Raw genomic sequence first — 16,214 nt, forward strand, 5'->3', positions numbered from 1 at the left:
TTTAAGAATATGTATAATTTCAGGAAAGCTTGTTTGTTTACAGTGACTATACCTATACATGTCAGCAACTCACAAGTGAGTATTGTGTTCACAGTCCAACAAACATCTCTGTCATAAAATTATTCCTTAGAACAATGGAATATTATGGATTATTTTAGCAACTAATTAAATTAATTACAGGCTGCTTAAAAGATTCAGATGAGGAGTAAGATGCATAGAAAGTTTTCACCAGCTAATTTGAGATTATTTGAGTGCTGTGCTCCCTTGGCAGGAGATATGCCAACAAGTTCCCGCAGCCTTTTAAGACCATGGGAGAACAGACACGTCTGGGAATTGCTGCACAAGCACCTCCTTCTGGTGCTGAGTCCTTGGAGCTGAAGCTGCAAAAGGGATGCTGAGAAACTCTTGGGATTTTGCTTCATTTTCTTTGAGGGAAGCTCCCTATAGATGTACTTGTGGGAATCTACTAAGGAGCAAACTTCCAGCAAGAAGTTCAACTTACTGAGGGATTGCAGAACTGCTACCCTAAATCAAACATTTGTGTACTTGGACTGTGTACCTCCCCAAGCTCTAAATGTCTTTATAATACATGATCAGGGATTAATATAACAGCGACCTAATCTAGGACCTGTTGCAGTAAAGATATACACATATATTTTTATATACAAACACTGAGCTGTCTATTCAAGAGATGCGAATGCAGCAGATCTTTGTATAAAAGTGCCGATGATATCATTGCTAATCTACATGACAGAAACACTTAAGGACCCCATGATTTGAACGACATCTTAGACATAGTGATCAGTGGTTCCCCAGGCTTTGGTACATTTGAAACAGGGTAGTAAATTTCCCTACAGGTACATAGTGATGCTGTTTCTGTGGCTCAAATTGGCAGGGAAATCAAATTAGAGTTCAATAGTCCTACAATGAAATTAACAAATGTTATGGAATTTTGCCACAATTCATGTAATACCATTCTAGCCTAAATGTCTCTCCTACACAGCCTAAAATGATTTGAGAAATCCTTATACATACCCCCATGCGGTATATGACACACAGACGACATCCTAAATGTCTTAGTTGCTCATGAAAAAAAGATGCACAACTTTTTGACAGTTATGATACACAAGTTAGTAAAAATGAGATTCTAGAAAGACAATCAGGAGAAAAAGGTGTGATTTAGGAACTCAATATCCTTTCTGACTAATATATAAGGGAAAAGTCATAGGAAAAACATTCTCTCTTCACAGTGAGTGCAGAAAGCCTAATATTTACTCATTTTTCTCAGAGGAATTTTTCCTTATTACTATATGGAAGTAAGAAAGAGTCTTCTCTTGTTCTGAAAGCTGAAATAATTTATTTGTGAGTACCAAGCTGTAATCCCACAGCAATTATGTGTCCAGTGGAAAGATATTGGCTAGTTCTGTAAAAAATGCCTTTACATTACATACTAGATGATAAATTGGGATGGCAGGGAGATTTTTTTCCTCTGGAGAAAAAAAGAAATTAAAAACTTCTCAGTAAAGTAGGCAAAAGCTCAACTACCTGTTTCCCAAATGAAAATTCCTTCTGCTTCACAAAAGCAAAATTATTTTGATCTAGGTAATTTACTGGACTCATTTTAAGATGCACTATATCTTTACAGAAGAGATGGAATGATAAGATAGTGATTTCCATGACAAGTGGCAGGAGAGGCTTCCAGAACAAAAAAAGCAAGCAATCACTCTACTGATGTCACCAATCAGTTACAAAAATGCTGCTAAAAAGATTAAGTGTATCTGAATAGCATCATTGTCTAAGCCAAGATGAAGCAACCAGAACAAGAGAGTTCATGGAAGGTCTGAAGGAAAAAAACCTCCAAATCCTGTTCCTTGATTCAATAATTTTATTCAGTTTCTGTTCATTATATCAATGCCAGTGAGAGAACGTTCTTGTAAAAAAACTCGTTAACCTGTGCTTGACAGAGCCCAAAGCTTTGAAAACTAAGAGGTAATTATAAAGAAAACAGAAAGAAGACAGTCAATGCTGCCTCTTTAAAGCTTTTAGATGATCTTTACTTACTTACACGGTTACAGAAATTAGCTCAAAGCATATTTTCTCTCCTAATGATTCTTTTTTACAGCAAAATAAAGCTTATAAAAAGGGATGCTCATAGCAATTCCAGTATTAAGTCTGCAAGAAGTCTGGCATATATCTTTATTTCTGTTTAAGAAATGAATGCAACAAAATTGTAGGAAAACATTTAGTGAAGAAGGTGCTGCAAGAAGTTTATATTATCCTGTAGTCAATTTGCTGGTCAAATTTGAAAATGATAATTAAAAAACCTGAACAAAACAAACCAACAAACTCAAATCTCCAACTTTTTTCAAGAAATCTTCCACCCACTGGAGATAAAACCCAGTGGTTTAATTATTAAGTTATAACAACATAGAGAGTTCATCAAATTAAGGTCATCTTGTACATCAAGTTCTCTGATATGCCTTAAACTGAAGACTCTGAAATTGAGAGATCTGCCTCCATTGGCTCACTGCAGTCAGGTGAAACACTTGGATAAAGGTTAAGTAGTCACACTGCTATGCCCTTCCTTATTTCCAGCAATACATGCCATAAAGGCATCTGTAGCATAACCACATGGACCTCTTTTTGTACATTCCTGTCTTACATAAGCAATACCTTTACCTGCACCAGCAAAGTCAATGTAACCACAAATTGAAAAGTTGCTCTATATAAGCACTGATTGGCAACAATGAAAATTGGTGCACTTACTGATCCCTCTATTAGAATATTGCTCAGATACTGAAAAACACTGCTCTAGCTTCAAAATTCAGCTGATGTGGGCTGAATCCTTCTTAAATATATATGATTATATTTCAACGTCTTTTGTGATTACGACAATTTTGACAAGATAATAATCTCCCCTGAACAGGACTTTTTAAGTTTAGAGAAATAACATATGATTTATTAAATAATCTGTCAAATTATCTATGAACCCTGCTTTCAAAAGAAATCTTATGATCTCATTACAATAATTACAGAAAAATCTGTGCCTGACGTTATAAATAACGAGTACCAGGTGTACAAAGGAGAATACTGGAACTTAAAGTACAGGAACTTGCAAGGTTCAAAAGGTGACAGCATAGCTTTGTTCTCTTAAAATAGTCAATACAAGATTCCATGTTAAGTATCCTGCACACTAGGTCACTACTAGTCTGTAGCTATGCTAAGATGAAATAATCTACATATGTATATTGCAGCTTCATTTCTCTTTCCTTCCCTCACACTTTGTTGCCTTTTTGTCTCATCTTGCTTTTGGAGAAAAGCAAAAGCCAGTTCTATGCATCAAAACAATTATTCAGAAAGAAAAGCAGAGGTACAAGCTAAAATTGATAGGAAGTATCTTTAGAATTTTAAACATCATATCAACTTTAATTTTATACATTTATGCTTCTTTTAGGGCAAGATAGGGCAAAACAGGGAAGAAGGGTATGGTGTTTAGTTTCCTGTGATGTAAGCACAGTAGGCAGGAGAAAGAGGACAAGACCTCTGAAATCTCTACGAGGGAGTTGCTTCCTTTTAATTCCTGCTGCCATGGATTGTAGTCTTACTCTAATAGCCAGCACTGCACTTGCAAAATTGAAATATCTTCTGCCTCTTACACTGGGGCAGTTACCCTCTTTTAACTGAAAGCTCCTGCCTTTAGAGAGTGAAGGATGAAGTACTCATCCAATGCAATGTTGTTGACAATGCAGGCAAAGCTTCTTATTAAGACACTTCAATACAAAAACCCATAGTATTATCTGAGAGAATGCTACAGATACCCAAAGTTTTCCTTCTAAGCTACCTGAAAGACATAAGCTGCTGTCATTCCACTGTGCTGGAGCACGACAGAAGTGAACCTCCTACGTGTCAATAACATCACCAGAATAAGCCCCTGCACGACTCCCACTGCCTGGCGCTCTGCGTTACAGCCACTCCAGCACAAGTGGTCCCTATAGCTCAGGGAGAATGAGGACTCAACAGCCCACACACAAACCTATTCCAAGTATAAAGTAGCCTTTTATTCACTGTGAAATAAACCACTGTGTTTCTGAACAGGTATTGAATGCTACAAGGTTAGTTCTTTCAGAAGGCATTCAGAAAATGGTTTCAATACTTTACAGAGCTGAATTACTAAGCAAATACAAAAATGGCAAGAGTTATTTAAATAGCTGAATGGTTAACTGCAACAGGAGAATTCCTACAATCATTTTGTAAGAGGTTTTAAGTGTAGAAAGCTATCTCCTCCAGAAAAGTGAAATTTAAAGTCATGATATTCAACTTAGCATATTTTATTTTTAAAATTATTCTAAAATATTTTTTCCTTTAAGAGGGGAAAAAAACCAGACAAAAAAATTACCAAATGATATAAAAGAACCATGCAGACTTTGAAAAAGGTTAGATGTCAACTCACCAGTCTCTTTACAATTTTCAACAAAACCTTAAGTTCTCGTGTATCTTTTTTGGACTTCAGTACTGCAGCAAAGCTGTCCATGTTTTCTGGAGACATACTCTCCTGATTCGTCCCTCCATACAGCTGAACCAGCAATAATAAGCACTGTGAGGCACTCACGAATATTTCAGTATCTTCACTGGGAAGCTAAAAATGAATGAAAAATGAACAAGCAAAAATCAAATTCCAATTTCAGAAAAATTGCATATCACTGGATATTTGGAAGAGTATTAACATTTGCATTGTGCCAGGAAAGAACCATTTCTAGCTGACTGACTCAAAATTCCACTAAACTAAGCATAACAAAGTGATGAAAATATAATTAAAATATATCTACTCTTAAGCAGCAGTATAACAATGTCTCCACTATGATTCTGTCCAGTAGTCTATCTAGAGTTGACATCGTAACAGCACCAAAAATGTTGCTCCCAACTATGTAATTTTATTCTACTTTAAATAGAAGCAGTAATAGCAGAAACTATCATTATAGCCATGATGTCTAATCTTCTACATCATGCACACCATAAAATTTTAATTATTTCTAAATCAAGCCCCTTGAGGTAGAGCACAGGCTATCTAGCTATTTAATGGATTTTAAGTAGTCACATTAGGAGGTACATTTCGAAGATTTTTTTATTTTCCTGAATTTCAGCTTTTCTGCACTCCTTTAAAGATCAGACACTGGAGCAGGCCCTAGAAATAGGATGGAAAATTCTTTTCTGGGAAGCAAAATTACAAAAAACATTGAGGGACATGACCAGTGATCATCTTTAAATGAGGTTCTAACAATATGACACCACTATCAAAATGATTTATATATTTCCTGAAAGTATAATCTGGAAATAACAAGTAGAGATATTATATTATGCCTGTATTTGGCACTGACAATGACATTTTGGAAAGACAACAGGAATGCAATGCCTAGTTTCAGCACAGAGAGTTGACAAATGTTAGTGTGTCATAGGTTAGCAAGCATAGTCCCAGAAGTGATGTCCTTGCTAAGGGGTGCTTACAGCTTCCTCTATGACCTGACAGAACCTATCAGTGGCCAGTTTGAATATGGACAATTCTTTAAGCCACTTAAAATTGTGACCGCCTCTGTGATCCACACTTGAGAATAGACAAACTCCCCCCCAAGCTCTCTCTCGTTTCCAGCGCTGGGACAGGTGGCTGCAGGGCCTGTGTGGGGGCCAGCGGGCCCGGCCCAGTCCCTGCTCGGGCCAGGCCGGGTTGGGCCACGGCCATCCTGGAGCCATGGGCCTGTTCCACCTGTGGACCCCCCCCTCCTTCCCCCCCAGCAGGGCTGTGGGCAGCCAGAGCGGCTCGGCTCCCCCCCTCTCCACTGCAGCCAAGACTTCAGCAAAGAGGCACCGCTGTCCTACAGAGGTCAGGTGACCAACAGCAATAAGCAACATTCCAGCTGCAAGGCTGAGGTGAGATTAACACTTTTAGTGCTGTGAAGAGCTGAAAACCTGAGGGAAGAGAAAGAGGAGATGCTTAAAGCTGAAATTCTGTTGTGAAGCTATGATATATCAGAGTATCCTGTTGTAATTTCATGAAGATATGGGGGGTGGAGTGTTCAACTCGTAAGCAAAAGCACCTGCGCTGAGATAGGCAGATGCTGATGCTGCTGTAATTTCATGAGAAGTTTGGACAGGGAGAGATGGACCAGATGAGGACTTTGGCTCCACATGGGAAAGGAGAAACCTCAGTTCCTAAAGATGGACCAGATGAGGACTTTTGCTCCAAATGGAAAAGGAGAAAACCTCAGTTCCTAGAGATGCTCCCAGAGATAGTCCTAACGATGAAGATGAGGATGACCCTTTGCTCCCAGAGAAAGAGAAGGGGGCCTCTGTTCTTAGAGATGAAATGCTCCCAGAGATGGGTGAAGAGAACTTCTGTTTCTGAACGGCTCAACCTTAAAATTGTACCCCAAAAAACTTCAAGAGTGGACCCTCGAAAGCAGTTGCGGGAAAAGCTGCAAGTCAGGGGAAGGGACTCACACGCAGGCAGAGAGACTCCTCTTCCTGAATGGACTGAACAATATTTGGAAGTGGGCGGCTGTCTCGTTGTGATACTGTTTTCATAGCACGAGCAAGAAGAGACTTCTCTTTCTAAATGGACTGAACAAGGTTATTATGGAAGTGGTAAACAGACTGAACATCTTAAGGGCTGTCTTTTTACATTGTCAGTGGGAGAAGAGAGGAAGGTGGGGGGAGGAGGAGAGTTCTGAAGGTGTGGTATAATTTTTTTTTCCTCTTTTAGGTCTGTTAATAAACTTCTTTATATTCTTTCAAGTTTGGTGCCTGCTTTGCGTTTCTCCTAATTCTTATCTCACAGAAGATAAACAGTAATGAGTATCTTGGACCAAACCACTACATAGTGAAAAAAAATCATAGCGGTTTCTTGGGAACAGGCAAGAAGATGATTGGAAAATGTAACAGCCAAGGACTGAAGGAATTCAGTGTCTACAGCAAATCAGAGGGAGGGTTAAAGGGGACTTGATCATATCCTCTCAGTTGTATGTGAGAAAAAGTAGGCTGAGGATAGGTTAATTCCTTTACTTGAAAAAGGACTGCTAAGAGATGATAGCTCAAAACTTTAGACAAAGCAATTCAGATTAGAAGAAAGATAATACTTTGATTTCCTTTTCTTTCTTTCTCTCTTTAATAAGAGCAATTAACTGCTGAAACAACTTTCTTAGAACTGAGACAGATTCTCCATCAAAGGCAATTCAAATATCACAAAAATAATTTTTTTCTAAAAAAATAACAAAACCATTTACTCCAATGAAGATTTAATTTAGGAAAATCCCATCTATATATAACCCCCGACTAAATTATTGCAATAGTTTTGTCTCACCTTATAATCTATGACCTGAACAAAATATGTTGGTGGTAGTCTTAACCAATTAGGTACAGAAGGGTAAAAACACCTCATCATTCCCACTAGTTTTTTTAATTCTGGAAGTATTATTTACGTCAAAGAAGCTAGATTAAAATACACTAAACAGACCATCCTTACAGACAATAAGAGGAAACAATTTATATAATCTGTCCAACCATTCATGTAATATGACAAGTAATTTCAATAATGATTACTTATTTAATCCTCAGTATGAAATTCCTGAATTTTTCATTTTAAGGAAAACCTATACAGTTACTTTAAAGCAATCTGAACACATCCTCAGACATACATCTCTCAAATATTCAAGCAGCAGTTCCCAAGGGATCTGCATGCAAATACAATCCTGTTTTCCACTAGCTTCATAGAGTTGCTGTTTAAAACACACTGAACTGAGATGTAATCTCTGAATATATAGCCCCAAGACATATCACATTCGATTTGACCTAATACTATGCAAGTGACAGGACCACAGCAGCTATTTCTTCCTCACTTTTGCTGCATGGTTTTTCTTCATTCCAATCTAAATGCCACTTATTTGATTATTTCCTTTCCATTATCCCGACTTATCTAGTAACTTCATCAACGTAATTAGCAAGGCTAAAAAGCAGGAAAAGCTACAAATAGTAACAAGCTTTATAGCTCCATTTATATCTTCAATCCTTACCAAATTAAAAAAAAATCTGCTGGTTTCACTTGGGGCTTTGAGACAACTTGTATTTCCTTCACCGAAATAAAATGCCATTAGAGAAAGGATGGACAACTACTTTAATGTATGTCTCTCACACCTTTTAAAAGCAGCATTCCAAGTTACAGTTTGTTACTAGATCAGTGTAGGCAGCTACATCAACCACCCCCTGAAGAAAATCACAGTACAGGGATGATATTCAATTTTCAAATGCTGTTTGTTGGCTAAACAAAGATAAAAAATGAAAATCAGTGAAAATTTTGGACAGATATATCCTTGCCTGGGTATTGCAGTGGAAGCTAATTCCCTGGGTTCCACAGGCACAAAAATCCCATGTTTATTCAGTAATCACCACAGCCATACTTGGAAGTGAGACTGATTCCAAGGGGTTTTTCCTGAGATATTCATTAAATATCAGAGGAGTGGAAAGGTGTCAGTTGCCATAAAGGACCGCTCCTACAACAAACGTGTGAAGAAACACACAAGGACCACAAACCCCAGTGGGTTCTTCCCAACACCATGACTGTCAAGGAAGCGAATAAGCAAGTCCAGCTGCTTAGTGTTATTCCTGAGGGAGGCTGATTGCAGCAGGAACACCCACTTAGTGAGGCAGTGGAACACTCTGTCCTAGGTGAGGAAGAGCTGTGCTTGGGTCAATGGCCTTGCTTCTCTCCTCCTGGCATGCCCAACCATTTATCAATGTCGTCGTTGCTCTTTGTTCCCCAACAGGAGAAAGGAAAACCCTTTCAATCCAGTGAAAGGAAACTTTCCATCCAGTCTGTCTTGGCATCATATAGTCTTGCACTTCAGAGGGTATCAGGCTTTCGGTGACCATTTTCCAAGTATCACTCCACAGTTCCCAACACCTGCCAGCTATGACATCACATTATTCAATCACCAATGCCAATGAAATCTTTCATCCCCTGTTGTACTTCAGGCTCTTCTGCTCCTCTGCTTCACCAGAGTCTCTTCGAGCTTCAGTGTTAACTAGATTTTGGGGAGCAAGTTGCTGTTACACTGGAAAATTCAGGGCAAAACAATAGCAGGACAGGTCTCGTATGAAGAGAAAAACAAGCTTGGAGTAGGAAAGGCCATATTTACACTGGAGGGAATGAGAATCATTGGCCTACAGTCTACGTCATCAATAATTAAGGTGGAAGAGGAACTCTCAGCAATGTCCCTATTTAAGTATGTCCACATCAGCATTTTTCTCTGTAACTCTCACCATTTTGCTGTTTCACTTCTGACAAGTAGTGATTTAGATGTCAAAAGTTGTAAGCTGGTAACCTGAAATTCAGCACTGGCTGCGAGCCAGTGTTAGTACTGCTTATAAAGAATAGGGGATCTGAAGAACATTACTGGTATAAAACAAAATCTATGGCTTAAAATGTAACAAATACCTGTAACTACAGGAAACCAAAAATGAAAAATCAGCTTTCAAGTAAATAATATCTCATGTTTAATAAGAATAGGAAAAACATAATCATGTTGTTCAACAATGAATATAGATGGATGGTTCAGCTCTTAATTAGATGGAACAGCATTCTGATTATTTTTCTAATCAGAACAATTCAATCTCGTATGAAGTACATTTCCTCGAAATGCATTTATAATCTTTGTTCTTTTAGGTGAGCATAAACCCATGAAAAAGCTAGTTCTAACACTTTAAAAGAATATCTGCCCCTTAGTATTATACAATTACAAGAAGTTTCTGCTTCCTTTTATCAGTCTTAGAGGGCATTATGGATTCAGCCCCTCAGCAAGGTAGAAAAGTTAGCAATACTCCAAGTTTCTAATATTCTTGGCTAGTGTATAGCTTGAAGAAAATCCAGAACTTTAAAATAAATTACTGAAGAACTAAGGTCATAAATTTTGCCATTCTTTAACTCAAAACTTATTTTTCACCTTTTTTTATTATTTTAAAATAATATCTCATGGCAAGACTTCTGTGCAATGAAGGCAGTGTATTACTCTTCGCTTAATTTTTATGGCCATGTTATAATTTCCTGTAAAAAAGCTTATTACACAAAATTCTATTTTCTCTTCCTTTCTAGATAGAACCTGCTCTGTGTATTTTAGACTTAATGTGGTGAAGAACAGGAAGTTTCTTGTTGCTGCACATCCATATTTCTGCAGTCCGTTCTCAAAAATTCCACTATTTGAAACTGAGTTGCAGTGTGTTCATGAATTGCAAACCACTGCAAGAAACGTGTGATCATTTGAGCTGAAGTGGCAGTTTTCACAGCGTTGGAATTGTTACAGCATCTAATTTTAGAGGTACAATGGAACTGTCTGGATTACCCGGAGGGGACACTATTTTGGTGCATTAATGAGGTTATACACATGGAGAGTTTATTACGATTAGGGATAGATATTCATTAGATCGTTACTGTGATTACAGAACGTTCTATAAAGGAAGCACCATGGGGATCTATGGGGAAGATGATTTTGCAAACACTGTACAAAATGTAAAAGCAAAACATCACTATTAATCTGCAAGCTTTACTATGCTATTCTTATTAGTAAATACACACAGTTTAAAATTAAAAAATAAAATATTAGATTTTTACTTAAGGCAAGACTGCCATTCTCCTACCTAAAGGAAAATATTTTAAATATATATATATATATACATATATATTCACTTCATTTTAATCTAGGCTAATTGTTGAGAAACTAAATCCCCATTTTGAAATTCTGTGCATGCAACAACATTTTCTTCTTTCCTCTGGTGCTTGGGGTTTTTTTTTGGTTTCTAGGGTAGCTCTGTATAGGAGAATTCTTCAAATAAAATTTCCAGGTAACATTTCAAATACAGGAAATAAACATACGTCTCTCCACTCTAACCACAGAACAGTCTGTCTTCCTAGAGAAAGAAATGTGAAATAAAATTCCACAGTTATCATTCTTCTGCAGTCATTTTCATTATTCATTAGCAAATAACTTCACATACTCTGAAAATAAAGTCTGGGCACAGCCATAGAGTCAGTGCAATATAGAGACAGAAAGTGCCTAGAAAAGACCATCCATGTGCACTGAGGCTTCGTATTTGTCCTCTTCACGTTTGGACATGATTAACTGGACTTTCAACAGTAGTATACAGAGCACAGTAACAGTAATCAAGTGCAAATTTCCCCAGAAATATTATAATGAGGAATCCTACCACCAGAAGTCACAAAAAGTTCTCTCCCAGCAGTCTAATAGGCTCCAGAAAAGACTGAAAGATCTACACCTAGGAATTGAATCTAGGACCTACAGAGAACAAAATTCCTTTTTATATATAGATATATAGATATATGGCATGGTTTCTGAAAGTTTGTTAATATCCACACTGAAGTGATTTCAAAAGTGGGGTTTTTTTCAGTATAATGGGTACATCAAAAATTAGAAGGTGTTTTGTATGTTCTACAACTGCTGCAGGTTTCAGAAAAATATTCAAATTACATTTATGTTAGCAAAGACACATTACCCAAAAAAGGTAAGTGTAATTAACTTTTACACACAAAACTGCCAAGGAGAAGACTAAATACTCAATTTATTTTTCTCTTATTGATCAATTATATTCATAATGATCTCAGGATTAAATATTGAATTCTCCATATTTGCAGTTTTTCCTACATGACAGAATTTGTAATTATTTCTCCTTTTGCATTGTTAGGTCTCAGAAGTTTCATTTACATGCAATCTAGGTTTCCAAAACTTGCTTTGCTATGCCTTTAGTGACAGACTAAATCACAACTACAGAAGGGAAAAATTGATTTGAAGCTTTTGACATTTTCAAGTGTAACTCACATTGATTTTTTTGAGGGATTATTGAGAGAGAAAACCATGTAGAACTTGAAAAAAATAAAAAGACAAGTAAATGAGACATGGATAATAATCTACTTAAGGGATATACATTTCAGTGAAGAAAAACAATTATTCAAAGTGACTAAGAAACTATGTAAGTGACTATAAGAAACTATAAATATGCTAAGATAGGCAGAAGTAGCAAAGCAGGGAAAATAATTTTAAGTCAATATTTTAGAGTGATGATTACTTCAAAATTTAAGACCTCCATTATCTCCAGAAAATATAGTTCACAAAGAACTGAATGTCTCAAAATAGCAATAAGGGGTTATGTAGCCACACAGCCCAATGAATACAGAGAACAACCACTGGCAGCTCCACAGAATTTCAGTTTAGGTAGGCCTGAGGCTTTTTGAGGGGTAGGGAGAATATACATCTTGAGACATGCTCTACACTTCACAAAGAATCTATTTCTATTTAAAGAGATTAGAGCATAAACCATTTTAAACAAGTGGATCCTAAATGCTAAAATCATTATTCCATTGCTCAAACTCTTCCAAGCTTAACAGGAGATGTTTAATATAGCAATGGGAAAAAATATTTGAAAAATAAAATCTAAGAAACCTAGCTGGAATAACTTTCACAGATCCAAACAAGAGAAAATCCCTCACAGAATTTTTACAAAATATAAAACAAAACAAAACAAACAAATATCTATCTATCGATCTATCTAAAGAAGTGGCACTGGTGGTCTTTATCCTCTACCTGTATGTTAAAATCAGAAGATTTAGAATAATCATTTTAAACAAACTGGAATCTGCAGAAGTACAGAACAAAGCAAAACCTAGTGGTAATTTACAGCCATGCTTCAGAAATACAAGGGCAAGTCGCAATCTAATCAGCACATGCTAACTATACAATTATCCTATCCTTTAATTAAAAACTTATAAAAGACTTCCAGGTGGTATAGGCTGAGTTAAAGCTTGGCCTCTAATTTTCTGTTCTTTAAAAAGTTAATAGAATTTAAATTTATGACTAGTTTCACTTTAAAGGAACATTTGCATCTCTTCATGTCGTACTATTTATCACATATAGTGATTTAAAAAAATCAATAAAAATAAATTAAAAGAATTTGTAAAGATGAAATATTAAATAGTTGAAATTCAGTAACTTTGTTTTAGGTCATTCAGAGTACATTCCAAAAAAGCCTTTGTCAATAGCTGGTTTAAATAAATCCATCAAAGGAAGACTTAGCACCAAGTATAATGCCAACAATTAATAAAAAAGGAATCACACACTTCCTCAAAATAGAAGATGATAGACAGTGCTAAAGATAGTAGAAGGATCACAGTACTAATATCACAAAAAACCTAAAAACTTTTATTTAAATGAAAAAAAACAAAACAAAACAAAAACGTGTCTGGAAGAGAACACAATGAATCTGAAACACCTCTAAGTGAAATAACCCCAAAAGGACACTGCGGTAAAGCAAAATTCTCACATACCATTTTAATGGTTTTATGTTGACTAAAAGGCTGATGCAGCCTCTAAAAGCACTGTCCAGCTCAAGAAGCATTCCTCTACTACAAACCATTACACACAGAGTAAATATAGATCTCTGTATGACAGAAGTTGAGCTGATGGGATACATTAGGGTCACAATGCAGCACTCTGTGGAAATTTCAACACAGTGCTGTGACACCTAGTAGACCCTGGAAAGAACTGCCTTTAAACAGACACACTTCAAAGATGTTTACAGATCGCCAGGGACCACTCACACTCATAAATCCCTCAGGATCATGTTGAAATAAAACAAAACTCTTGAGAAAACTCAGAAGGCTCAAACCTGAGAAAATAATATTAAAATACATCACTCACTGCAAGCTAAATTTGCATTTAGTGACTTTTCTAAAGGTAGCAGTACTACTAGTTTCAAATTTTGAATGCCATCCTTTCCCTATGCAGTGGTGACTAGTCCATTCTGAAGGGCTAAATATTGGCTATACATATCCTGCATCCTAACTGGGAACCTGCAGTCCGCCCCTCATCCCACTGCTATGGTCAGGACAAACAGCCTTACTCTGACATCACTGGTAACCTGCAAGTCACTGTGACCTATAATGTCTTACAAAGTGTTAGAGTACTAGGTGGAAGCTTATGAACAAGTAAAAAGTAGTAAACAGAGCTCTAATATGTTGAGCTCAGTTGAATAATTCCAACTTCAGCAACATTCCATAAGGTTACAAACAAGCAAACTCTCACCAGTTGAATAAGCCGGCTAATCAGGTCCGTCAGGGGTTTATTGATAAGCAGAAGGTCTTCAGCAGCTTGCGTGTCCCCTCCTGTGCCAGATTTCTGTGCCTTAGTAAGAGAGATAAAAAAATCAAAAGCAACCTTGGTGATTGTTCTGAGGAACAAATTAGGTCCATTAGGTGGCTGAAGTGTGAATGGGATGTTTGAAGGAGACTTGTGCACTCTTTTCTAGTTAAGTATTCCTGGGCTCCCAACGAGCAGTTATGCTCCCTCTGTGACACTAAGCACAAAGCAAAGGGACCCATGCTGCCATGCCATTCTCTACAGGCTGAATACACTGACCTGCATGACATTTCTTCAGCAAAATGCAATAAAATGTACATGCAAAAGATACATCTGAAGTCATAAATGTTTTGAATATTTATAATTTCAGTCAACATTACATGTCTATTTTAACACTGAAGTTCAGCTGTTTTTTTCCCTTAATCAGAACAATTTTACATGCAACTCAAACCAAGATAATCAAGGTGACTGAAAATTTAAGATTCTCAGCAATATTGTCCAATTTTGCCTGTCTGCCTACTCTGTATCCTGAAATATTCACATTATATTACAATAATTTAAATTATTTTTGAAATAGGAATAATAAAGTTTTCAAGTAATAAGATCAGTTATTACTTGTAATTCTGACCACTGTCATCCCCCCCATCATCAACACATACTACTGTCCTAGGCAGTGCTATTTACCCTGCCCCAGGGCACCAGAAAGGTCCGCTTGCAAGATTTTTCATTTCACTTCATTACCTTCAACCAGCTTTGGACCATGACCCTATACAGTCAGACTTCTAGAGGGAAAAAAAGTAAACATTTTGTCTAAAGAACACATTTAAAAATCGTTTTGTATTGTGTTTCATTTATAGCTCAATCCTAAAAATCACTGTCCAAGTGCAATACTTGGAGGTTTTCATTTGGTTAAGTGAACAGAGGAGCAAGTTCCCTGAGACAGGTGCCACTATTGCTCAAACTCCACTGTTGATACTGATGAGTTGAAAGGATAATGCCTTTCTTGTGGAAATAATTTCTAAATAAAAGAGAACTGAAGCCGTTTCTCTAGGTAATAAGTTACACTGGCATGTCCCTCTCTGAGACTCACCACAACGACCTAGAATGCTGAAGTTCAAGAAGGGCAAAGAGACAGTGCAGAGAAGACAAAAAATGGAATGTTTATATTAATGAAGAAAGGGGAGTAAGCCAGCTTCACTTCAGCAAAATTTACAACAGCTTTTTCTCATTAGTACATGGATGAGAAGACAGACACCTTCCATGAGGGATCTTGTGACTACTTTCTTTAACTTTCATGTATTAGTGTCTTTGGAAAGAGAATGAACAATAGCACTAAAGAAATTATATATGTATATGAAGGATACACACTACACCATTGTTAAACCCACATTAAGTTGTAGAATCATATAATCATAGAATGTTAAGGGGTTGGAATGGACCTTAAAGATCATCTAGTCACACCCATACCCACATTTCCCTCAGGCAGGGACACATCCCACTAGACCAGGCTGCTCATGGCCTTATCCAGCCTGGCTTTGAACACTGCCAGGGTTGGGGCACCCACAGCCTCTCTGGGCAACCTGTGCCAGAGTCACAAAATAGAGTCCATATATCAAATTGAAATTGCAAATTCTTTTCAGCTAATGTGGCTCACCTGTGGGACATATGACAAAACTTCTCCAAAACAGATACGCAAATTAATCTGGAACTTTTCACTACTTCCATTAAAATACATGTACTTGGACCACAAAGAGCAAACTCTTGAATGAAGCTGGATACAGTTATCAGCACCATCCAGCAGGAATACTGAAGTGCAATGGAAAAGTGGAGACATGTTTTGCCTATGCAGCTGGATAAGGTTATCACTTTACACATAAAATGCTTAAATAAAAAGGATTCAAAGTGGAGGCACTACCACCTGTAAAAGACAAGCCACAAAAATGGATAATACAAGAAAACTTGATTCTGTTTTTCAAGTTCTGATATAGATGGCATCTTATTCAAAAGATCTCTATAAAAACAGTCCAA

The 16,214-nt window shown here is 37.0% G+C and overlaps 1 protein-coding gene across 12 annotated transcripts in view; it reads right to left on the minus strand.

Moving 5' to 3' along the window:
- The window catches only part of ULK4 (unc-51 like kinase 4), a 255,460-nt gene that overhangs the window by 88,497 nt on the left and 150,749 nt on the right, over positions 1-16,214 (minus strand). For 11 of the 12 annotated variants that reach the window (XM_039570901.1, XM_039570876.1, XM_039570906.1 and 8 more), the window contains 2 exons: positions 14,133-14,231; positions 4,451-4,636 (listed from right to left, as the gene is read on the minus strand). In XM_039570901.1, the coding sequence (XP_039426835.1) occupies positions 4,451-4,636; positions 14,133-14,231 (285 nt within the window). Of the gene's footprint in view, positions 1-4,441; positions 4,637-14,132; positions 14,232-16,214 lie in introns of those variants that run through there. The other variant, XM_039570913.1, reaches the window with a different exon arrangement.

The sequence above is a fragment of the Corvus cornix genome, chromosome 2 (assembly GCF_000738735.6).
Source record: "Corvus cornix cornix isolate S_Up_H32 chromosome 2, ASM73873v5, whole genome shotgun sequence".
In the NCBI taxonomy this organism is placed as follows: domain Eukaryota; kingdom Metazoa; phylum Chordata; class Aves; order Passeriformes; family Corvidae; genus Corvus; species Corvus cornix.